The following is a 17,641-nucleotide window of genomic DNA, read 5'->3' on the forward strand; positions in this document are numbered from 1 at the left end:
CATGTCTCTGGGTCATATCTGGTAATTCTCACAGTATTTCAAACTTTTTCATTATTATATCTGTTATGGTGATCTATGATCAGTGATCTTTGATGTTACTACTGTAATTGTCTTAAGGTATCAATAACCATACCCATATAAAATGGTGAACTTGATAAATACCGTGTGTCTTCCGACTGCTCCACTGACCAGCTGTTACCCTCTCTCTCCCCCTCTCCTAGGGTTTCCCTACTCCCTGAGACATAATGATATATAAATTAGGCCAGTTAATAACCCTACAATGGCCTCCACATGTTCAAATGAAAGGAAGAGTCCCACGTCTCTTAAATCAAAAGCTAGAAATGATTAAGCTTAGTGAAGAAGGCATGTCAAAAGCTGAGACAGGCCGAAAGCTAGGCCTCTTTTGCCAGGCCAACTGTGACTGCAAAGGAAAAGTTCCTGAACCTTTAAATTAAAAGTACTACTCCACGAAACACACAAATGATAAGAAAGTGAAACAGCCTTACTGCTGATGTGGAGAAAGTTTCAGTGCTCTGGATAGAAGATCAAAACAGCCACAACATTCCCTTAAGCCAAAGCCTAATCCAGCTAACTCTTCTATTCTACGAAGGCTGAGAGAGGTGAGGAAGCTATCCAAGAGACGTTGGAAGCTAGTAGAGGTTGGTTCATGAGGTTTAAGGGAAGAAGCTTAAACATAACATAAAAGTGCAAGGTGAAGCAGCAAGTGCTGATGTAGAAGCTGCATCAAGTTACCCAGAAGATCTAGCTAAAATCATTAATAAACATGAATACACTAACAACAGATTTTCAATGTAGACAAAATAGCCTTCTAGTAGAAGAAGATGCCATTTAGGACTTTCATACCTAGAAAGGAGTCAATGCCTGGCTTCAAGGTTTCAAAGGACAGGATGACTCTTGTTAGGGGATTATGCAATGAGAGACTTGAACTTGAACGCAGTGCTCATTTACCATTCCAAAAATCCTAAGGCCCTTAAGAAGTATGCTAAATCTACTCTGTGCTCAATAAATGGAACAGGAAAGCCTAGATGACAGCACATCTGTTCACAACATGATTTACTGAGTATTTTAAACCCACTGTTGATACCTACTCAGAAAAGATTCCTTGCCAATTACTGCAGAATATGCACCTGGTCACCCATGAGCTCTGATGGAAATGTACAAGATAAATGCTGTCTTCATGGCTGCTAACAGAGTATCCATTCTGCAGTCCTTAGATCATGGAGCATAGATGACGCTTAAAGAATATGGGGTTGGAGAGCCAACTGCTCATGTAGTTGAAAATCTGTGTATAACCTGACTCCCCAAAATTGCCACAGTTATCTTAAAAACAAAACCAAAACAAAATGGATCCCTGGGAGGCGCAGTCAGTTAAGCGTCTAACTCTTGGTTTTAGCTCAGGTCATGATCTCAGGGTCATGGGATCAAGCCCCACATCAGGCTCTGAGCTCAGCAAGGAGTCCACTAAAGTTTCTCTCTTCCTCTGCCCCTCCCCATGCTCGCTCACACTCTCTCTAAAATAAATAAATCTTTAAAAAAAAATCTTTATTTGTTCTTTTTTGTAGTTCCTTTAGGTATACGGTTAGATTATTTATTTGAGGTTTTTTGTTTTTGTTTTTTTTTGGGTTTTTTGTTTGTTTGTTTGTTTGTTTGTTTGTTTTTTGCTTCTTCAGGAATGCCTGTATTGCTATATACTTTCCTCTTAGAGCTGCTTTCACTGTCCAGAGATTTTGGACCATTGTGTTTCCATTTCCAATTGTATTTTATGTATTTTTTGGTTTCTTCTTTGATTGCTTCATTGATCCATTGACTGCTTAGTATCATGTTGTTCAGTCTCCATGTGTTTGTGTTTTTTCCAGTTTTTTTTTTCTTGTGATTTATTTCTGGTTTCATACTGTTGTGGTCAGAAAAGATGCATACTATGACTTCAATCGTCTTAAATTTATTGAGGCTTGATTTATGGCCTAACACGTGATCTATTCTGGAGAATGTTCCCTGTGCACTTGATAAGAATGTGTATTCTTTTGATTTAGGATGGAATGTTCTATATACATATATTGAACATCTGGTCCAATGTCTTATTCAAAGACACTGTTTCCTTATTAATTTTCTGTCTGGATGATCTCTCCATTGAAGCAAGTGGAGTATTAAAATCCCCCACTACAATTGTATTACCATCAATTTCTCTCTTCATCTCCATTAGTATTTGCTTTATGTATTTAGATGCTCCAGTGTTGAGCATATATTTACAATTGTTATATCCTCTTGTTGGGTTGATCCTTTTATCATTATGTGATGCCTTTCTTTGTCTCATTACAGTCTTTGTTTTAAAGTCTATTTTGTCTGATATAAATACTGGTTCACTGTTTTTTTTTTTTTCCACTTCTATTCACATGGTGAATGTTTTGCCATCCCTTCTCTTTCAGTCTATATGTGTCTTTAGGTTTGAGGTAAGTCTCCTTTAAAAAGGCAGCACATAGATTGGTCTTGTTTTTTAATCCATTCTACCGCTCTGTCTTTTGATTGGAGCATTTAGGCCATTTACATTTATTTTTTTAGGCCATTTACATTTAAAGTAATTATTGATAGGTATATACTTAAAGAATTGTTGCACTTAATATAAAATGTTGGTTTTCCAGTTGTTTTTGTAATTCTTTGTTCTTCCCTTGCTCTCTTTGTGATTGATGAATATCTATAATGTTTTGTTGGTTTTCTTTCTCTTTATTTTTTGTGTCTCTATCATAGGTTTTGGGTTTGTGGCTACCATAAGGTTCATATACAATATACTAAGTAAATAGCCCATATTAATCTGGTGGCCATTTTTTTTCCTTTTTCCTCTTCTCTTTCTACTCTCTTCTCTACATTTTATGTACGTGTTGTCATATTTTATAACTCTTTATTCACATTTTTCTTATATCTAAATATAGCCACTTCTTTTCTACCTAAAGAAGTCCCTGTATTATTTCTTGTAAGGCAACTTTAGTTTTGATAAACTCCTTTACCTCTTGCTTGTCTGGGAAACTCTTTGTCTCTCCTTCAAATCTGAATGATAATCTTACCAGGTGGAATATTCTTGGTTGTAGGATTTTCCTTTCAGTACTTTGAATATATCATGCCACTCCCTTCTGGCTTGCAAAGCTTCTGCTGAAAAATCAACAGGTAGTCTTACAGGTTTTCCCATGGAGGTAACTTTGTTTCTCTCTTGATGCTTTTAGGATTCTCTCTTTATCTTGAACCCTTAACATTGTAATTATTATGTGCTATAGTGTGGACCTCCTTGAGTTCATCTCATTTGGAACTCTCTGTGCTCCTTGGACTTGGATGTCTAGTTCCCACCCTAGGTTAGGAGGCTTTCAGTTATTATTTCTTCAAATAAGTATTCTAACCTTTCTTTCTTCTTCTTCTGGGACCCCTATAAGGTGAATGTTTGTTTGCTTGTTGTTGTTCAAAAGATCTCTTAATCTATCCTCCTTTTTAAAAAATCTTTTCTCTTTTTGCTGTTCAACTTGTATGCTAATACCCTGTCTTCCAGACCACTGATATTTTCTTCTGTATGCTCTAATCTGTTGATTCCCTCTAGCATGTTTTTTCAGTTATTGCATTCTTCAGTTCTGATTCATTCAATATTTTTCTATCATTTATTGAAGGTCTCACTAAATTCTTTCATTCTTTTCTCCAGCCCAGTGAGTATTTTTACAATCATTAATTTAAATTCTTTTAAGGCATATTGCTTATCTGTTTCATTTAATTCTTTTACGGAGGTTTTTTTCTTGTTCTTTCTTTTGAAGCATATACTTCTGTCTTCTCATTTTGCTTGACTTTCTGTGTCTGTTTCTATGGATTAGATGAAATGACTTGCTACTTCTCCTAAAGTTGAAGGAATTGTCTTGTGTATGGTGACCCCTAAACAGACTGTGTGCTTGATGACTTTGTTGGCTGGCTGGAGCTATGGATGTATATGCTAGTTACTCTTTTAAATTTTGACTTTTTACAGAGAGAACCAAAGAAGAAAAAAAATTAAATGAAAAAGAAAAAGAAAACCAAAAGGAAAAAAATTAAAACTAGACAAACTTTTTAAAGTTAAAAAAAAAAATGGGGCGCCTGGGTGGCACAGCGGTTAAGCATCTGCCTTCGGCTCAGGGCGTGATCCCAGCGTTGTGGGATCGAGCCCCACATCAGGCTCCTCTGCTGTGAGCCTGCTTCTTCCTCTCCCACTCCCCCTGCTTGTGTTCCCTCTCTCGCTGGCTGTCTCTCTCTCTGTCAAATAAATAAATAAAATCTTAAAAAAAAAAAAAAAGTTAAAAAAAGTTAAAATTTTAAAAAATAAAAAACAACAACACAAAACTGTAACTTTTTTTTTCTGTGCCCCAGCACCACAGGATAGCTGGTATGGGTTTGTGGACCCTAGACTCGCTGAGGTTGCAAGCTCACCATGAGCCAGACCCTGCTCCAATCTGAGCTTTTAAGGTGGAGAGGGAAAGCATGCTCCCACAGTTCCTCAGCCCTTTAAAGCTGTAGCTTTTCTTCTGTGCCCCAGTGCAAATGGGGCTGATGTGGCCTTCGGGACCCTGGGCTTACTGAGGTCACAAAGGCCCTCTGATGATCTGACCCACCAGTTATGGAGTCAAACCCTCCAATTATGACAGCCGAACCTGCCCCTTATGGTGGCCAAACCAGCTCTGGTCTGGACCCTCAAGGTGTAAGAGGAGGGAGCATTTCTGCAGTTCCACAGCCCCCTCTGAACTGTGGCTTTTCTTCTGCATGCCAGTGCATCTCAGGTTGGGGTGGGTCTGTGGACCCTAGACTCACTGAAGTCACAAGTCCACCAAGACAACCAGACATGCCCCCCACAGTGTCTGGACACTGCTCCAGTCCAGGCCTCCAAGGAGAACATAAACCATGTTGTTCTCTAGTCTCTCTGACCTGAAAAGCTTTCCCACAGCTCCTCCACCACTTGGCAGAGTTCTAGAGTTGTCTCTTTTAAACCATGGTTTTTCTGTGCACAAGGACAGAGGAATCTGTCCCAGGTCCCTCAATACTATCCCTCCCCATTGCAGCATTGGGGATGGGGGTTCCCTTTGTTACCATATCTCTATCTCTCTTGTTGTTCTTTTGCTGTTCTGTCTTTGGTTGTTCGGTAGCTGTTCAGTCAGCCCACATTTCTTCCTCAGGAGGAATTGTTCTATTAATAGGTGTAATATTGTGGGTTCCATGGAGGAGGTGAGTTCTGAGTCTTCCTACAGAACTCTTAGGTATAGTTACTTTAATATGTCTCTCTTTAGCTTTTGTATATAGAATTAAAAGTGATTTACATACTACCATTACATTCAGAAATCTGAATTTGACTAGAAATTTACCTTTACCAATGATTTTTTTATACATTCATGTGTTTTTACATTGTTAATTAGCATCCTTTCATTTCAGCACAAAGAGCTCCCTTTAGCATTTCTTATAAAGCACATCTAGTGGTGGTGAACAACCTCAGCTTTTGTTTGGCTAAGTCTTTCACTCGTTTCTGAAGGGCAGCACTGCTGCATATAGTATTCTTGATTGGCAGGTTTTTTTCAATATTTTGAATTTATCATACCATTCAATCCAGGCCTGTAAAGTTTCTGCTGAGAAATCCACCAGTAGCCTTATGAGTTTCCTTGTATACGACGAGCATCTTTTCTCTTGCTGCTTTCAAAATTCTCATTCTTTGATTTTTGACAGTTTGATAATAATGTGTCCCAATGAAGTCCTCTCTGGGTTATATCTGTTTGGGGCCCCCTTTAGCTCCATGTACATAGATGTCCATATCTTTCTCCATATTTGGGATATTTTTAGTCATTATTTATTTAAAGAGACTTTCTGCCATCTTCTATCTTCTCCATCTTAGACTTCAATATGCATACATTGTTTTGCTTGCTAGTGTTCCATCAAGAGTCACACGCTCTACTAAGCCAGCCAGGTACCACTTTTCCTAATTTGTTTTGTTTTGTTATCCTATCAATATTAAGACTAATCAAGCTTTCCTCTTTGCTGCAGTTGCTAGAAAACTCAGAACCAAAGTTGGCAACAGGAACTGTACCTGACTTAAAGACACGCATGTTTATGTACCAACTTTTGCTTGAGTTTTACATTATGATCTTATCTTCAATTTCCTGTTATCTCAATGGTCCTTTACTATTCTCTTACACATTATAAAATGTTTTTTATAAAGCACCTCAAATCCTTTTCTAAAGGAGGTTAGAGAAATTGATAGGTAGGCAAATAAATTAAAAGGCCACTGTAACATTTAACTTATTACTTTAAAACAACTCTCTTCTTACTTATTCTCTATTCCCACTACTACTACCCTAACCAAAGAAAACAAACAAGACCTTCTCTTAGGCTATCTTTAACGTTCAGGATTCTATATTCATATTTTCTCTCCATTTTCAAAAACACAATAGTGAAGAAAACAGAACTTACCAGATAAACAATATGCAGATCATTCTCTAAAACAAAGCCCTTCATCGCTCTTTGGAGGTCAGCAAAAATATCTAAAGTATCAGTTGGAGAAAGTGAAGAAGAAAGAGTTGCTGAACCGAGATGTGTTGGATGATACACTTTTCCTAGTTAGGGGTGGAAACAAGGAAATAATGAAACAAATGTTAAAAATAAAATAAAATATTGTCTTCTTGTATTCTGTAATTAACCTATTAGCCTCTGATAAATTTTGCCCAATGCATGGATATTTATGAGCAGATTCTATGTTAATTGTCTGATGTTGCTAAATTCACCACTGACTTACTAAAAATGAGTTCATATGCCACTTGAAAAACCAGTTTCCTTTTATAGTGTTTGAAAAGTCCATTTCCTTTTACTAAGCAGTCTTAAGTCACTAAAGATGAAAAAGTGAGTAAACTGCAACTAAGAAGTCACATTTACCTTCAGTTCCATCACTAGCTTCAGTAATTTGGATGAATTCGTTTTCCACCAGCCACATTACACAGGCCTCAATTGCTCCAAGTTGAACAGATTTTTGGTTCTTCTGAATTCCCAGCTTCCCTTCTTTCATACTTGCAGCCAAAAATGTGCAAGAAGCATAAGTCTGCATATCTTGTGATGTACTTGCTACTCCACCAACTATTATCTGATAAAGAAGGTTTGAAATTTTTTGTAACTTTTTAATAAGACATTCAGGCCCAAGTGATATAAAAGTGATTTTGTTCTCTTAAAATACTCTCAGCATCTTAGAGACTCTTAATTAACTCTTCCATCCTCACTCATCATATAGATAACATCTATACTGACAACATCAAAAATTTCCTTAAAAGTAGATACAACATTTTCTCATAAATGAAAATAAATGAATCACTACCTATCTGAAATATAGGAACTAACAACAATATTTCCCTCTGAAATATGTGGGCATACAGGAATGATAGTATTGAATATTTCCCACCATTCCCACAGGAATGGGTGTAGAAAAAGTGAAGTTAGTTGTGTCTTGTGGAAATCACCTTCCTACAACTATATTAAATATACTAATTAATTAAATGTACTAATTTTTTCCTGGCCTTCCTCCATTTAATACATATTGAAACATACCAAATCATCCTACACAGAGCTATCTTACACTTTTTAATGACCACAAAACATAGTTTTACCAAGATTTATTTAGTATTAATAGTATTTCAGTTGTTCCCAGTTTTTTCTTATTACCAATAGTGCTATAATAAACATTCCTGTACATTTAATTTGATCTAATTTCACAAATACATCCCAAGGTAAAACTCTTAACTGTGAATCTACTGGTTAAATGGCTATGTGTTTTGTTTTGGGGCTTGTTTTTTAATCTTAGTAGGTATGTCTAAGTTGCTCTCCCAAAAGAGTTTCAGCAGTATATGAGAATGCCTACTTTCTATATCCCTACCAAACCTATGTTACCAATTACTTTCTTTTTTTTTTTTCTTTTTCAAATGGAGAGCTAAGGGGAAGAAAAAGTATGAGTACAGGTACCAGTACCCCCAGTACCAGTACTGAAGCCAAAAGCAAGGCATCCTGTTATACGAACAGAAAACTTTTCTGGATGACACAAAACACTTAAAGGGAGGTTGGTTACCTTTGAGGACACAGAGGAAAACATTTTATTTCTCACTTTAGATCTTTCCATGGCGTTTGAAACTTCTAATCATGTCTATTTGTAATTTTATTATATTTTTTAAAAAAATATTTATCTGACAGAGAGAGTGAGAAAGCACAAGCAGGGGGAGCGGCAGAGGAGAGGAAGAAGCAGGCTCCCCACTGAGCAGGGACCTGATGCAGGACTAGATCCCGGGACCCCAAGATCGTGACCTGAGCCAAAGGCAACTGCTTAACCGACTGAGCCATCCAGGCGCCCTAATTTGATTTTATTTTAACATCATAGGTATTATCTGGATGGAAGAACTACAGTCCATTTGTCATCTTTTTAAAAAATTCAGAAAATAGGGGCACCTGGGGGCTCAGTTGGTTAAGAGTCCAACTCTTGATTTCAGCTCAGGTCATAGATAATAAAGTATATCTAAAAAATAAAAAGATTCATCCGGTATTTGGGTTTTATTTTTTTTTTTTTTTGCCTTTTGTAAGAAATCTTTTAATTCACATTAAAGAAATTGTCTATAGTTCTAGTAATTTGAGAGTGGAGTCTTTTGGGTTTTCCATATAGAGTATCATGTCATCTGCGAAGAGAGACAGTTTGACTTCTTCTTTGCCAATTTAAATACCTTTCATCGCTTTTTGTTGTCTGATTGCTGTTGCAAGGACTTCTAGTACTATGTTGAATAATAATGGGGAGAGTGGGCATCCTTGTCGTGTTCCTGATCTTAAGGGAAAGGCTTCCAGCTTTTCCCCATTGAGAATGATATTTGCTGTAGGCTTTTCATAGATGGTTTTTATGAAATCGAGGAATGTACCCTCTATCCCTACACTCTGAAGGGTTTTAATCAGGAAAGGATGCTGTATTTTGTCAAACGCTTTTTCTGCATCTATTGAGAGGATCATATGGTTCTCAACTCTTTTCTTGTTGATATGATCTATCACAATGTTCGATTTGCGAATGTTGACCCACCCTTGCATCCCGGGGATGAATCCCACTTGGTAATGATGGATAATCCTTTTTAATGTACTGTTGGATCCTATTAGCTAAGATCTTGTTGAGAATTTTGGCGTCCATATTCATCAGGGATATCAGTCTGTAATTCTCCTTTTTGATGGCGTCTTTGCCTGGTTTGGGGATCAAGGTAATACTGGCCTCATAGAATGACTTTGGTAGTTTTCCTTCTGTTTCTACTTTTTGAAACAGCTTCAGGAGAATAGGTATTATTTCTTCTTTGTTCTTTGACTGTTTGGTAGAATTCCCCAGGGAATCCATCAGGCCCTGGACTCTTATTTTTTGGGAGTTTTCTGATCACTAATTCAATCTCTTCATGATTAATCGGTTTAGATAATCAATTTCTTCCTGTTTCAGTCTTGGTAGTGTATAGGTTTCCAGGAAGGCATCCATTTCTTCCAGGTTATTTACTTTATTGGCATATAGTCGTTGATAATAGTTTCTAATGATTGTTTCTATTTCCTTGGTGTTGGTCGTGATATCTCCCCTTTCATTCATAATTTTATTAATTTGGGTCTTTTCTCTATTCTTTTGAATAGGTCTGGCCAGTGGCTTATCGATCTTATTTATTCTTTCAAAGAACGAACTTCTAGTTCTGTTGATCTGCTCTACTGTGCTCCTGGTTTCTAATTCACTGATCTCTGCTCTAATCTTGATTACCTGCCTTCTCGTGCTGGGTTAGGCCTGTTCTTCTGTTCCAGCTCCAGCTTCTTGAAGTGAGAATATAAAACCTGCATTTTAGATTTTTCTATTCTTTGAGTGAGGCTTGGATGGCTATGTATTTTCCCCTTAGGACTGCCTTTGCAGTATCCCATAGGTTTTGGACCATTGTGTTTTCATTCTCGTTGGTCTCCATGAATTGTTTAAATTGATTTTTTATTTCCTCTTTTAGCGAATCATTCCTGAGCAAGATGGTTCTTAGTCTCCAAGTGTTTGAGTTTCTTCCAAATTTTTACTTGTGGTTGAGTTCCAATTTCAAAGCGTTGTGGTCTGAGAATATGCAGGGAATAATTTCAGTCTTTTGGTATCAGTTGAGACCTGTTTTGTGTCCCAGAACATGGTCTATTCTGGAGAAAGTTCCATGTGCATTCAAAAAGAATGAGTATTCTGTTGTTCTGGGGTGTAGTGTTCTGTATATATCTATGAGGTCCATCTGGTCCAGTATGTCATTCAAAGCTCTTGTTTCTTTGTTGATTTTCTGGTTAGCTGATCTGTCTATTGCTGAGAGCGGAGTGTTGAGGTCCCCTACTATCAACATATTATTATCTATATGTCTCTTTATTCTGGTTAAGCATTGGCTTGTGTATCTAGCTGCTCTCCTGTTGGGGGCATAGATATTTATAATTGTCATATCCACTTGTTGGATATATCCTTTAAGAATAATAGAGTGTCCTTCTGTATCTCTAACTACAGTCTTTAGTTTAAAATCGAATCAGTCTGATATGAGAAATGCTACCCCAACTTTCTTTTGAGGTCCACTGGCATGAAAAATGGTTTTCCATCCCTTCACTTTCAGTCTGGATGTATCTTTATGTTCAAAATGAGTCTCTTGTAGACAGCAAATGGATGGGTCATGTCTTTTTATCCAATCTGCAACCCTGTGGTGTTTTATGGGAGCATTTAGGCCATTCACATTGAGAGTGATTATTCAGAGGTATCATTTCAATGATGTCATGTTGCCTGTGAAATATTTGTTTCTATAGATTGTAAATTTCTGTTCTGTATCACTCTTGGGGCCTTTTTACTTTTATAGAACCCCCCCTTAATATCTCCTAAAGGGCTGGTTTGGTGGTTAAGACTTCAGTCAGTTTCTGCCGATCCTGGAAGGTCCATATTTCTCCATCAATTCTGAATGACAGCCTTGCTGGATAAAGGATCCTTGGCTGCATGTTATTCTCAGATAGAGCTTTGAAAATACCCTGCCAACCCTTCCTAGCCTGCCAGGTCTCTGTAGACAGGTCTGATGTTATTCTGATATTTTTCCCTCTGTACATAAGGAATTTCTTCACCCTGGCTGCTTTCAATACTGTGTCCTTGGATCTATTATTTGTGAATTGTACCATGACATGAGATGGTGTAAGTCTGCTCTCATTGACTTTGGGAGGGGTCCTCTCTGCCTCTTGGACACGAATGCTTGTTTCCTTTGCCAGATTGGGGAAGTTCTCAGCTACAATTTGTTCAAATATCTCTTCTACACCTCTCTCTTTCTCCACCCCCTCAGGGATGCCGATGATTCTGACATTTGAACGTTTCATCGAGTCAGTAATCTCCCTGATCTACATTCTTGAGATTGGATTTTTTTGAGTCAAGTTTCTGTTTTAACTTTCTCTTCTACCATCCCATCCTCCAATTCACTAATTCATTCTTCTGCCTCATTTACCCTGGCCATCAGAGCATCTAGTTTAGACTGCAATTGATTCATAGCATTTTTAAATTCTACCAGATTCGCTCTCATTTCTGCCCTTAGAGATTCTATATTCTCGTTAATATTTTCGTTAATATTTTTTCCAAGTCTACACATCACCTTGACCATTGTTACTCTGAACTCCATTTCTGACAATTTGGCTATATCCATATCCATCATTTCTGTGGCAGAGGCCACAGTCTCGGTCTTCTTTCTTTGCTGAGGGTTTCTCCTCCTCGTCATTCTGATAAGGAGAGTTTGCGGGGTACACAGAGCCCAAATTGTTGACCAGGAGCCAGGCAGTGTGCACTTATCTTATAGGGACCTTAGGGATGTGGGCTTCTTGATTTTTCAGCCTGCCTTCTGGGGGAGGACCTGCCGTGCTGATACTTAGGCAACCCTGTTTGGGTAGAGTCACCTTGTCCCCTGTGAGGGGGGATGGGGATGGGCACAATGTGAACCGGTATTTCCGGGCTTTTGTTCTCTGGCAACTTTCCCTGGTGGTTTTCTGTGGCTCTTCTGAGAGTCAGAGCAGCAGTAGACCCATCCTAGCCTCTGTCTCAGAACAGAGAGAGTGCAGTCCACTCTCCTCTGAGCTCTCCTGGCCACTTTAACTCTGTTTCCGTCAGTGCTGCTAAAAACCCCACAGCGTCCTGGGTTGTGCGCCCCACAGCCACTCTCCCAATCCTCGCTCCCAGGGCCGGCACGTCTCTGTCCTTTGTGCTTCTAACACCACCAGCCACTCCCGGTTCCCACACTCGCTCCCGAGCTCCCTGTTTCAGTGTGGTTCGCACACACTGTGGAGCGCCGGTTTTCAGTCAGGTCACGCGCAATCCTGAGCTCCTTGTTTTAGTCTAGTTTCAGTCTAATTCGAGTGTGCGCTCCCGGAGCTCCGGTTTTCAGTCTGGTCGCAGGCGCGTTCCCAGGCTCATGGTCTCAGTCTGCTTTCTCATGGGTGTTGGTCCACGAGTCCAGCCCGCTCCCCAGTGCAGGTGGCTACTGCCTCCCAGCGCCCAAGTGCAGCGGCTCCCTCCACCTTCCGTTTATCTTCTGATATCTGTGCACAGACTCACAGTTCCCCACTTCGTATCTCAATACTCAGCGCTAGAGATGTTCGTTTGTAGAGATCCAGATGTATCTTCCTGCATCTCAGGCTGATTCCGTGGGTGTACAGGATGGTCTGGTAGATATCCAGCTCGACTCAGTGGTCCCCTACTCCTCTGCCATCTTTTTCCGCCTCTGGCACTTGGGTTTTAATTCACTGTTTTGAAATGTACTGATATAGCACTAATTGTATTAAATTCCAGGAAATAAATGGAAGAGATTCAGACTTGGGGAGACTATAAACAATTTCATAAGGAAACATAAAGCTCGGGGCGGCTGGGTGGCTCAGTCGTTAAGCATCTGCCTTTGGCTCAGGTCATGATCCCAGGGTCCTGGGATCAAGCCCTGCATCAGGCTCTCTGCTCAGTGGAAAGACTGCTTCTCCCTCTCCCACTCCCCCTGCTTGTGTTCCCTCTCTCACCATCTCTCTGTCAAATAAATAAATAAAATCTTAAAAAAACAAAACACAAAGTTAAGATTTTTCTTCACATATTTAAGTTTTACCATCATATTATAAGCACAAAAGAGCAAATGGTAATTTAGTGAACTCTTTCTTACCTCCAGAATAGCTCTTATCATGCTCGCAGTTACTTCTTCTCCTTCCTGTCTTCGCAAACAGCTACGAACAGGTTTTAGAGATCCCTGAAGTAGAGCTATGCCTTTTGATTTTTCAGAGTTCTTACAAACTAAGATACTTTCACCTATAACCAAAAAACCATACATTTGCAAAATCACAACATATTTCCTTAAGATACCTGCCAAAGAGAATTTCAACTGTCTTGTTTAAAAAGAAGATAATAGATGATAGCAGTTACTACGGTCATAGAATTATTGCTGATGTTTTCATTTCCTGAACTTTGGATTGAAGGGGATCAGAATATGCCACACCAAAACATGCCACTTTGGCATAAGGATTATTTTGACCCGAAGGCACTTAGAAAGCAGAAAGAGCTCTTTGCCCTCACCTTGCTTGCCTGGAAGCAAGACATAAATTTCTCTTTGTGAAAATGTTCCCCTTATCACTTACCTCTGAACAGAAAGTGAGCACTGAGATGGGTCTGCATAAACCTTTCTAAATAATCCTTAACTGATTAATTGAACACTACATCTGAAACTAATGATGTACTATTTGTTGGCTAATTGAATTTAAATAATAAAAAAAAAAAGATAGGGGTGCCTAGGTGGCTCAGTCCTTAAGCGTCTGCCTTCGGCTCAGGGCATGATCCCAGTGTTCTGGGATCGAGCCCCGCATCAGGCTCCTCTGCTGGGAGCCTGCTTCTTCCTCTCCCACTCCCCCTGCTTGTGTTTGTTCCCTCTCTCGCTGGCTGTCTCTCTCTCAAATGAATAAATAAAATCTTAAAAAAATAATAATAATCTGTAACTTCCATTAGTTTCCAGTACGTATTTACCTTCCCACAATTTACCACCCCTAGAAGCCCAAATCCCTTTTCATTTGCCTTGTCACTTCTCAATGCTATCACCTTTTGTTAAAAGGGTATAAAGTCCCGGGGCACCTGGGTGGCACAGTTGTTAAGCGTCTGCCTTCGGCTCAGGGCGTGATCCCGGCGTTATGGGATCGAGCCCCACATCAGGCTCTTCCGCTATGAGCCTGCTTCTTCCTCTCCCACTCCCCCTGCTTGTGTTCCGTCTCTCACTGGCTGTCTCTCTCTGTCAAATAAATAAATAAAATCTTTAAAAAAAAAGAAAAGGGTATAAATTCCCTAACATCTAACTGGTTCTTTGAATCTTCAGTTTTTCTATAAAGGCTTCTGTGTATGTAAAAAAATGAAAATATCAATATCAAATAAAATTAAATAAATAAATAAAATAAAAGTACTGGAAGGTTCCAGAAATTCCACAGAAAGATTAAAGTATCTTCTAAATAAAACACCATTGGCTGTCTAGGAAATACTAAGATCATTTATAAAATGCAATGTTACAAAGATGCTACACAATCCAAAAAGCATGACCAAGTGTGCATATCTTTGTAATTGATATAAAACACTGTATTCACACATTCCCCACTTGTTGGAAGTTCTGAGCAAGCCATATGCCATCCTGAAATGGAGCATTATACAAAGTCAAAATCTCAGAAGTTTCCAAGACCTCGAAAACAAGGTTATTGTGGCATATTTTAGTTTTGTTTAAATGCTTGATAATATGGCCAGGGCACCAACCTTCACATTATTCTTCCCCATGAGAAAGAGAAGCACAAGCTAAGAATGTAGCAAGGCAAATAAAACCTCCTTAGCTTCTGCATTACCTTAAAGACCCTCTAACCCTAAAAGAAAAGCAGCTGTGTAAGATGAACTTGTACTTCACTCTCCAGAGCTGTGAGTCTACTAAGAAATCAGAGTTGAGGAAAGGGCAGAGGGAAGCAAGTAAGAATAGGGAGTGTTTTAGTCTCTTCCCCCAACGTTCTTTAAACACGTATAACCTACATATTTTATAGGTAAAGTAAGAGACAGAAGCAGAAAAAAACTTCTTTGATGCCTATAATAGGGGAAATCCAATGAGATGGAAGTTTTTTTAATCATTAGAATTTTTAGAGCTTAAAAGAGAGGCAGCCCAATGACCCTTCAGGGATTACAGACAGAGGAGTCATTTTTTACTGGGGCTGAGACAGCCAGCCATTCTTCCACTTTTCCTTTAATAAAACCGCTACATGTTAGTTGGGTATATGGCCTCCCTTGCAGTTGAGGAACATAACTGTGTGGTAAGTTCTGGCTGACTGTACGTGAGGAGAAATATTTCGTGCAACTTCCAGGAAGTGCCCTTAAACGGTAGGCTGTGCCCTTTACTTCCTCATCTCCCTTTCCTGATGGTCGAAATGAAGTTGTGATGACAAAGTCAAGTCATTTTAAAAGTCACTTCCTCGGATACTATCCAGCTTTTTGTGCCCAGAATATCCCACTTATTTCCCATTAAGACTTTCCCTTTTCTCCTAGATATTCTAATTTCTCTTCTAGCAGCCACAGAATTGTCTGTTTATTTTTACATATATACTATTTAACATATAATATAATATTGGAGTCAATAAACTACATCCCAGAGAAAATGGAATGACAGAGAATGTTCCTCTGAAATTTCTTTAATATAAGAAGACTCACAAAAATTTCGTCACACCCAGAATAGTATGCCAGGTTAGAAATGGTATTTTGCCACTATCTTGATTATTTAATTAAACAAACCTCTTCTTCACCGCTTAAGACAAAACTTCTGTCTGGTTTGTGGTAAGGTTATCATTACTTGTTGACACGAGAAACTAAAAAGGTGTTTTCAGAATCAGCACCAATTTAGACAGAAGGTGGTATGTAAAGTTCCTATTCCCAAACTGTGAGAGTACTTCCCAGGTCTCAGCATCCTTATTTGAAATCTTAGGTCAATCACCTAAGCAGAACTAAAATCCGTGAAAATGACTCCCTTCATTAGAACTAAACAGATTATACTGAAAATCAAAAACCATCTTCTAGCTAATGTGGTAAGTCATTTTGACTAGAATACTGAATCATTTCACTGTATATAATGCAAAATAAAATGTTAATTCTACATTAGTAGAAAATCAATGGTTGATGATATATGCAAATTATAACTTACATTCACTGTAAATATTAATAAATCAAAACATGACATAAATACTTTGGATAACAAAGAAATGCAGCATAAGAAATGAGTTGCCAAGCACTAGTCAAATTTCAAGTAGACTGACAGTCTTTCATCAATGCGATTACAATTAAATTCAAACTCACTTACCTACTGTGTCTACCCCTTTCCTGCCAGCACGACCAACCATCTGCTTATAAGTAAGAATATCTAGAGGTTGACCACTGAAAATAGGAGTCCGAATAATTACACGACGTGCTGGTAGATTCACCCCAGATGAAAGAGTAGAAGTTGCTGCCAAAACCCGAATCTGACCTTGACGGAAGGCTCCTTCAATGATATCCCTCTCTTCAAAAGTAAGACCTAATGAAAGGAAGTTATAATAATATATATTTACTAATGAATATGTGAATTAATGAATATAACAAAAACACTGTACTTGGTCACTTACAAGTGGATCTGGGAATCTACTACAAGCCTCTAAAGATTTTTTCAAGGTATTATTATGACTATAAACAAAGAAGCCACCATGGTCTCTCTTTTTAAGAGTATAATCTGCCACCCCTAATATAATTTATCTCATCTTCCAGACCAGGGGTTGGCAAACTTTTTCTGTAAATATTTTAGGCTTTGCAGGACAGATGGTCTCTGTTGCAACTACTCAACCCTACCACTGTTACATGAAAGCAGCCACAGAACAAACAGGCATGATTGTGTTCTAATACAACTTTATTTACAAAAATAGATGGTGTGCTGGATTTGACCAGCAGACTATAGTTTGTTGACTCTTGTTCTAGACAATGAAGTCGCTAAGGGTAGAGCTATGGCTATGCATCATTCTATCATCAGGGCCGATCCAACACAGTGGTCAGGCAGTTTTGACATAAATAAATGCTGAAGAATAAATACACGAGTAAATGAAAGACAGCATAAAGAATATATACTTACCTGGCTTATTTTTTATTTTATTTAAAAAATCAAAAGGACTGAGTTTGTAATTTAGGTGATGGGTCATTTTATTAGTATGCATCATAAATTATATACAATAAAAATATTTTTCTGTATGTTTCTATACATACACATACATTTTAAAATGTATTCATGCATACATAATAAAAATTTTAAATAAATTGAAAGGTTAAGTTCCTAATTTTAGAAACTATATATTTTTTTCTTTTCAAATTTTTATTTAAATTATAATTAACATATAGTGTAATATTGGTTTCAGGAGAATTTAGTGATTCATCACCCACATACCACACCCAGTGCTCATAACAAATGCCCTCCATAATACCCCTACCCATCTAGCCCATCCCCCACCCACCTTCCTCTCAACCCTCAGTTTGTTCTCTACAGCTAAGAGTATCTTCTGGTTTCTTCCCTCTTTTTTTCTT

The 17,641-nt window shown here is 38.3% G+C and overlaps 1 protein-coding gene across 1 annotated transcript in view; it reads right to left on the bottom strand.

The window, feature by feature from the left end:
* Window positions 1-17,641, bottom strand: part of POLQ (DNA polymerase theta) — a 120,164-nt gene that overhangs the window by 86,581 nt on the left and 15,942 nt on the right. Inside the window, exons 9-12 of the mRNA XM_040621309.1 lie at window positions 16,398-16,610; window positions 13,203-13,345; window positions 6,931-7,135; window positions 6,472-6,614 (exon numbers count right to left, since the gene is read on the bottom strand). Coding sequence (XP_040477243.1) covers window positions 6,472-6,614; window positions 6,931-7,135; window positions 13,203-13,345; window positions 16,398-16,610 — 704 coding nt within the window. The remainder of the gene's footprint in view (window positions 1-6,471; window positions 6,615-6,930; window positions 7,136-13,202; window positions 13,346-16,397; window positions 16,611-17,641) is intronic.

The sequence above is a fragment of the Ursus maritimus genome, unplaced genomic scaffold (assembly GCF_017311325.1).
Source record: "Ursus maritimus isolate PB19 unplaced genomic scaffold, ASM1731132v1 scaffold_4, whole genome shotgun sequence".
Classification (NCBI taxonomy): Eukaryota; Metazoa; Chordata; class Mammalia; order Carnivora; family Ursidae; genus Ursus; species Ursus maritimus.